Source organism: Dicentrarchus labrax, unplaced genomic scaffold (assembly GCF_905237075.1).
Source record: "Dicentrarchus labrax unplaced genomic scaffold, dlabrax2021, whole genome shotgun sequence".
NCBI lineage: Eukaryota > Metazoa > Chordata > Actinopteri > Moronidae > Dicentrarchus > Dicentrarchus labrax.
Genome location: NW_026136710.1, coordinates 15,184,867 through 15,193,404, shown reverse-complemented (window position 1 = coordinate 15,193,404; position 8,538 = coordinate 15,184,867). Strand labels below are relative to the sequence as shown.

The window sequence follows — 8,538 nt, the reverse complement described above, 5'->3', positions numbered from 1 at the left end:
AGTCATACAATTCAGACCCAGTTATTTTATGAATTTAATAAAATAATAATTAATAATTAAATTTGTGTACTAAGCCAGGATGGCATGTGCCCTTTCTAATGTAACTGCTTCCCTAAGGCCCAAATATTAAGGTCTCCGTCTTTACTTGATTCCAATTTTTTACTTCTCCCTTTGTATTGAACATAAACACATTGACCACATTGGATTTCTTTACTCATTTAGGATGTCAGCAGTAATGTAAGTTGGTTTCTAACTGGCATAAATTGCACAGACTGGTTCATTATCACTAGTTTCATGCCTGCAACATCACTGTTTATGTTACAGTAATTACAAGAACATATAATAATAATAATAATAATAATAATAATAATAATAATAATAATAATAATAATAATAGAACTCTTGCTTCCTTCAATCCACTTATAAAGGCAGAACACTCCATTAATTGTACGAGTCTCTCAAGAATTAAACACACAAAAATGTAATCAGAAGAGGAAACTAATGCATTTGTTTCTGTTTGGTTGGATGAGTTGATGCATTTTCTGACAAGTACAGATGACTTAATTATCAGACATTGTCCTTGAGAGGAAGGACTTTCCACAGCCAGGTGCAGATGATAAATGGGCACATAATTTCACATTACAACAATAGCAACAGACGATGATATTAATCCATAACACAACATTACAGTATACGTCTCATATCCTCATACATCAAAACACCAGAGGAGGGCGGTAGAAGCCTGCAAAAGACTGCATGTCTATGGTGACCAAGTTGTTTATCATTTTAAGCACTATGAAGCAAATATCATGGAAGCAATAAAAGTGCAAAAATGTATCATTTTAAGTCATTATGTCATTTTACCATTAATTTTATCTCAGTCTGTGGATATACATTTACCTCAAACATCAAATAATCTATGACAATAGTCACTCGGGAAATGATGTAAACCTGGAATCTGAAGTCGTTAAAAATCCTCTTTTGAGAAGCTGAGTTGGATTGGAAACATTGCTACCACATTGTCAAATATCAATTATTTAAAGACATTTTAGGAATTTAATTTTCAGATGTTTTGCCACACAGTCGGAGGACTGGTAAAATCACCTTGAAACATCCCCCCTCAGCCCACTCACACTGGCAATCTGATTATCAAAGAGCTATTGTATCCTACCTGATTATCTAGTGCGATGGCAGCCAGTTATTGTATAATACTGCTGCAGAATTGTCCAACACAGTGCATGCTATTTTGAATTAGTCATACTGGTTTTCCTGAGCCAAGAATCAGGCTACATTCAGTGCTGTGCTGGTCTATATAATGACTGCAGTTAGGTTGATGCTGCGATGTGTTATTGTATATAAAAAAAAATATTACATCACTTATAACTGTACTGCTCTTCAGTGTTTTACTGTGTTAGGAAGTTTGACTTTACAGGACAGTTGGTGTACTTTGCTTTGAGCAGCCCACTAGCCACCATCACAGGTGTCTACTCTGCAGGGGTTTGTTCTGGTTTTGAATATTTTAGCTGCTCCGTGGTTCCCTCAGAATGATTGATTGGTTCTCCCTGGCCCACATTAAGTCTCTGCTGGTGACAGTTGGTGCAAAGGCCTTCAGGTGTTCACTCTGGTTAGAGAAGTGACTCTATAGCCGGCAGTTTTGCAATATACTTGCACACTGAACCTAATGTAAGTTGTCTGTTAAATTACAGTTTCAATGGAATAACATTACACACTATATATAAGAATTCTGTATCTGTAATCAGATCTTCCATGCAGTCCGCCATGTTTCTGCAGTACCCCAGAAAGGACAAACCAAACACTGGCTCTAGATAGGACCAGGAGGGTGAAACAAGTGATTTGCAATTTGCAACTATACCTCTAAATCCTACACGCTACACCTTTAATGTTTGCTTTATTTGACATTTTAGTTATATTTTTCCCTTAAAAAAGCCAAACCAACATTCTTTAACTCCTTTTTTCTATCTATATTTTATAGTGTATTAATGTATTCTGTTTCTGGAATAAAAATAATTAAAGGTCCATTGTGTGTGTGTATGTGGATGCTTTGTGTGGACCTTTTTACCGGTTAAAAAAAAAAAAAATGTTTTACCTCTTTCTTTGCATCATAAACCTCCTTGACCAAGGTCTAGAGGGCAGCCGCCTCCCAAGGGCTACTCTCCACTTAGCTCATATCAAGTGTTGTGACACTGTGCCTCATAGTACCTACTAGGGGGAAACGATGCACAAGCTTGAATGGCCGCCAACTTTTTCATGTAGATGGATAGCTACGAATCTCGCCATGAAGGTCACTGGTTTTTCAAACCCATCTCCGCACTGAGATGAACTTTCAGGACTTGATCAGCATAATAGTTTTGTCTGCATATTGCATTGCTATGCTCAAGTGTGTGATCCTCGCCAGTAGGTCATGCCAGATAATTAAACTGAGAAGCTGAAGAAAATTCAATACACTCTATTACAACTGAGGGAGCCTTGGACTCAGGGGAGTCTTTGGTATTCATAGACTGAATATAAAGCTTTTCTAAAGCATCAAGTAGCTCCAACTCCCGCTGGAAACACAAGTCGTTAAACAACTTCAGTGATGTTACATTGCAGATCAGTAAAATTACAATGGCTGAGTGAGGGAACTCCCTGATAAATGTTTAAAAGTGTTGATTATTTTCCACAACCCTCACTCTTCTATGTTGTCAGTGACTTTGAATCTAACTGAGCTGTTAGGAGCTGTGTTAAGTATTCTCAATAACACAACAGGAAATTCATTCATTAGGCTCCACAGCGTGCTCTCTCCATAGATTTAGAATTGCACTCCAGTTAACACTGACTGATTCTCGATGGACAGCTTTTAAAAGGAGGATCAAAAGCGATGCAGCGGAACCAGAGCTATCTTTTTTTATTCCACAAATGCTTTTTACTTGCCAAAACCTGGAGCCTACAATATCTATAAGGGCAACTCATTCACCGACAGTTTAGTCAAAAGATTTTGGTGTCTTTCTATTAGTCGCTAATGTAGCCTCAAGCTGCTAGCATCAAGCAGAGATGAAGAGTGGGCAATAGAGGTCTGTTAAGGTCAGCAATCCCCAGATTTGTTTCATTTTCAGTCTCCACCACCAAGCGATGCTGACTCAAGTGACAAGTTGTAGCAACCTGGTATCTGCATGCTTGCAAGCAGTACACCTTGTTTTATTTTGAGAGCATTAATGAGTCATGTTCAACACGTTACTCGCTGGATAATAAATGAGAACAGGATACTTTGAAAGTAATGCGTGGCTGTTTGTTTAAACTCAATTAGGGGCCTCAGGGTCATTTCACAGTCATCACCTGATAAAGTGCGTCAGTTCACGCACAAGAGAAAGGACAGACTGACAGCTCAGTGAGATCAGGAGCGCTCTCAGCTCCCTTGCCCCGTGTTTTGCTTTTTTAAAATTCTGTTGCTCATTTTTCTTCTATTTCATGATACCATCAACCTGAGCATCCTCTCTGCTTTCCTCTGTGGTAGAGGAGTGATGAAATTACTGACATTAGGTGTAAGCCAGCAAAACATTGAAAAACAACAATGGATAAAAATATAAATACTGTATATTCTGCCAGTCTTATATACTTACCTACATTTTTTAGAGCATTTTTTGTGCTTTGAGTGCCCACATGACATTCTGGCTTCATACGTCATATCTTGTGTCTATTTTTGCAACACCAGTCCACACATGTTCCGTCAAGGTGAACCTTCCTGTGTCTTAGACTGTCACTTTGTCACACCAGACGTCAAGAGTGGAGGCGATGCTTCTGCTCAAACTTTGGAAACAAATGGGTGCACCATCACTCCCCGCTGAAACCCCCCCCGGCTTGTGTGGGCAAGAGTTGAAAACAAGTGACCTTTCGAGGAATGTGACGGCAGAGGGCTGCCAGAGCCCGGTCTGACAGGTCTGCCTCTGATTCTCTCACCATGCAAGCTTGAGCCAGCTCCTTCTGTGGACCCTCCCCTCAACCTCACCGCCATGCATCAACTTGGAGCCAGGCTCTTGACAGCATCACTTCTCCACAGGGCAGTGACTGTGGGAACAGGGTTATACTTTGGTGCGTGTGCAGACACACAGTTACATATACACACTGTTTAACACACTGCCTAACAAAGGACTCCACAGGTTCTCCTGCACAAGCTGGCATTGCTTTTCAACTTACTCGTGGTACTTTAGGAGCTTGGCCTTTGTCTGCCAAGTGGTTACAGAAACAAGATGATCGTGACATGATGATTAGAGCTAGTTCTTATGAAATGCACGAGGTTAAAAGCATATAACGCCTAAGGTAATATATCATTTGTATATGTGGTGCGTGTATTTTTAATGTAATTAGTTCAACTTATGCTGTAGGTCTTTTAAGATAAAACAGTCTCAGTTCAGGGCCTCATGAGACAGAGAAGAGTCTTAATTGAATGATGCAAACCTGCCTGGCTGGAATATATTTCACACAGTTGTTAGACAACAGCGTCAATCAAGACCAATCCAGGTTGTGATGTATTAATTAAACAAAGTGAATGTGGAAGAGCTGATACAAATGAAAGGATTATTTAGTTAAAAAGTTTTAGTTAAAAAACACAGTTTGACATAATGCTCACTACACTTCCCTGGACCACTACCTGCAAACTATTACATTTTTAATTCTAACAATTAGGTTTGGTTGAAGTAGCAGCTCAAATAGGATCAGTTGGACGAACTGCTGAAAAGTGACCCGTCCTGCTGCATTTGCCCCCGGGAGCAGGTGCTCTCCCGGTGGCAGCCGAGCCACACCAGTTAATTAACACCACTCAAGTGTGTCAAGAGACGGGAAGAAAAATTGCTGCTCTTAGCGGTGTCACACCCCGGCCTGCAAGGCATGACAAGAGGGAGATGCAGGGGGAATAACAATGGATTCATTTTAAACATGGTAATAAATTTACGTGATTTTGGAAAAAGTATATTGAAAAGCATAACAGCAGTACAGCTTATTACAACAAAAACACAATGGCAGTTGTGTGTGTGTGTGTATGTGTGTGTGTCTGTGTGTGTGTGTGTGTGTGTGTGTACATGTAATCTCGGGATGCAGAATACAAAATGGAAATGTAAACAGAATAATACACAACCGAGCAGGAGGCTAAAAATAATGGTTGATGCTTTTATTCATTGAAAACTGAATTAAGTTTGGGTGTGCATATTGTGGTAGAGGTCATCTGTAGCCTCTCGGTTAATTTAATTGCTGTGGTTCTTGTGGTACGCAATGTTCTTTAGCACTTGTCTCAGTTGTTTGCCGCCCACAGTTCACTTTGATCTCCAAGTAAGCAGTATCTGAGCTGCTGAATATTTTTACATCAGGTGACATTACTTCTCTGATGCACCTCCTTGAAAAAGTGCGGGTATATATATATAATCCTCCGCCAGCAAATCTGTTCCTAAAGCAAAATGTGTGTGGTGTGATTGACATGATGTGGTTTGCTTTCCTGATCAGCAGCAGTGACCATTACGAGAGAAAAAACATGCTTAAGAACATCAGAGAGATGGAGAGCAGCTCCCAGTTGGTGTCTGCAAGCTGTCATGTTACCTTCATCTGTCTTCAAGCCCAGGCTTCTTTTCAATGACACAAAATAATTACACAGTCAGCCGCAACACAGAGTACTCAAAAAAATCTGTCAAATTCATGTGACCACAGTTATAGCCAATAAAGTCGTTCAGATTCCTTTATTTTTCTAGAAAAATATTTTACATTAGAAAACACACTTTGAAATATACACAGTCCACTTGGTTTTGCAGTAACCATGGAACATCTCAACTCAAATATATCGGTGTCTATATTAAACTGTAGGTAAATATATCAGCAATAATTAATCCAGATGCTATCTCGTGAGGTCTGCCAACGACGCCACCAGGAGACGGATTGATGAAGGAAATCGTCCAGCAGTGAGGATAACGGCTCTGTGAACGATAATCTGATCAAAGCAATAGGGACTCACAATCTATCCATTTTTATTACAAAAAATAAAATAAAAATACAACAAAACCAATACTGCCTCTGATAATGGCATGGAATGCTTCTGTACCAGAGCTGAAAATGATGAATTCATGGAGATACAGTGCATGAGCAGCAGTTCCTCAAAGAGCATGGGAGGACTAAGTAAGGGATTTAAGCTAATGGTGCTAAGAATAATGGCGTTAAGTGACACTGGGAAAGTCTTGAACTTTCTCTGTCATACAGGAAGTCACTAATTGGTCTTATTTCCCACAGCCAAGGGCGCCCTTTTCCTCACGTAGCTGCCTACCTGTTTACAGCCCCCGATGCCATTCATCTACCTGTCGACATCCACACAAGCCATTCATTTGTACTCCGTCAACATCCCATGGGGCCATTCATGTGTAAAACTCTCTATCTACTCTAAATCCCAGGGTACTTTTCACCTGTCTGCCTAGATACATACCAGGTTGTCAGTCAACTGTCTAACTACAGTATCTATATACCACATGTCATTCTTTGCCCTGGTTAGAGTCTCTCAGGCTGCTCTTACTGTCAGGCTGAGTTAAAATATTCTTTCTCTCGGATTGTAGACTCAAACCCCAACCGCACTCACAGCTGGAAGCTTCACTGCAACCAGCCTAAACTTAAACAGAACCATCTGATTGGTGGTGAACGCTGGTACACAAAAGTTCTACTCGCCAGGCACAATTTAAGGAGTTTTAAATTGTTTTTGCTTTCCTGCCAAGTTTAAGATGAGAAGATCAATCAGGACCTGGCTTAGCTTAGCTTAGCACGAAGACTGGAAACAGTGGGCGAACTGCTAGCCTGGCTCTTCCTGGAGGTAGCAAAATCCAATTACCAGTACCTCACTGTAAAAACACATTTTAAACGTCAGTTGTTTTTTTTTTCCATGAAGAGAACTGTTCAGCTGTTTCCCCAGCCGCTCGCTGTAGCTTAATATTTACCAGACAGACATGACAGTGGCACTGATATTCTCACCTACCTCTCGGCAAGACTGCGAATAAGCATATTTAATTTCCCAAAATGTCGAACTATTCAGGATGCCATTCTACTGTTTAAAGATTACAGCCCTGAATGCCATTTACCCACATCCCAGAATGCAATTTATTATTGTTGTAAACTTGTTGTACATGAAAAAAGCCATTATGCTGTTGGAATACTGTAGTATTTCACATGAACATGGTTCCGAACACTCAGTTAGCTTCCTTGCAACCATGAGACAGTTCAGCCATTCAAGAAGAAACCAAGAGATAGAACTTGTGGTTCTGTGTAACTCAATTTGTAAAGCACGGTATTAGCATTATCAGTGGATCGATGCCTATAAGATATACCCAAGTATGATAATATGGATGTATATATGTATATGTATATGTATGTATGTACTACCCATACTGCAAGGCGCTTTAGATGACCATCAAAGGGCGTGTGAAATAAATAACAGCAAAATAATAACAAAACATACCAATTGATATTTATATGAACAAAATTTTCCAGTTTGTATTCAGTGTCCACTGGCCCTCCACCAAAGAGTCTCTTTTTCGCCCCTGGCTTGAGAACTCTGTCCCCTGCTTTGGCATCATAGCAGTTCAGAGTGGAGGGCCAGCGAGAGCGTCCAGAGAGGTGGCAGCAGCCACAGGGGTGATGGGGAGGGGCGGGCGCCTAAAGGCGAGGCAGTGTCAGAGGTGCAGGAGCACACCTCATATCCATTCTCTGCGTGGTCCGGGTGATGGTGCACGTTGCCTCTCGTCTCTGTGCTTTTGGGCTCTGTGTCTGGAGAGTCCGACTGCATCTCGGTGCAAAGCAGCCAGTCTTTAGCGATGAGGCGGGGGTAACCCGCCTCCACCTCCATGTCGCTGCTAGGCACTCGCCAGTACTCCTTCCCCTTGAAGAAATAGGACGAGCCTTTGGAGAGAGAAGGCACAGAGTTGGTATTAGTGTGTGTGTTGAGATACAGCAAAATACAATAGAAGAACAATACTGAACAGAAATAAATACTAACTTCACTTTGTATTTGCCCCTTAAAGCAGATGAAAGCGTAACAAGGATGCAAAGTAAGTATTAAAATACAGCAAACATATATTAGCAGGATTATTGGGAAAGGCAAATGTATAACTAATAATACGGATGATCTTTTCCCGTTTCCGATTATCTTTGCTTCCCCTCCAGCACTGTTCTTACCATACCATTGCTCTCCTCTTTCCAGTATATTTATTATCTATCTCTTAAACCTGTGATCTCTCACTCACTATTCACCACATCTTCCCTGTTCTCTCCTCTCCTCTTCCATCTGTCTCACTGTTCCCTCTTTATCCCAGGCTTGTGGATGCAGCCTGGAGGCAGATAAAGGCTTGATGTGGCTCCAGTTTCCTGGTCCAAAGGTGTGCCTATATGTGAATTTGTATGTTCCTGAATATACATACATACATGCATTTATATGTGTCTTCCCACCAAACTGGGGATTATGCTGGAAGTGGGACTGCCCGTTCCTTTGCAATTGGCTTGTTCCCACACACACACACACACACA

General features: G+C 40.8%; 1 protein-coding gene across 1 annotated transcript in view; it reads right to left on the bottom strand.

Annotated features, from left to right (window-relative positions):
* Positions 1 to 5,703: 5,703 nt before the first annotated feature.
* Positions 5,704 to 8,538, bottom strand: part of LOC127370789 (matrix metalloproteinase-17-like) — an 80,310-nt gene continuing 77,475 nt past the window's right edge. The window contains exon 10 of the mRNA XM_051413153.1: positions 5,704 to 7,914. Coding sequence (XP_051269113.1) covers positions 7,589 to 7,914 — 326 coding nt within the window. The 3' untranslated portion in view covers positions 5,704 to 7,588. The remainder of the gene's footprint in view (positions 7,915 to 8,538) is intronic.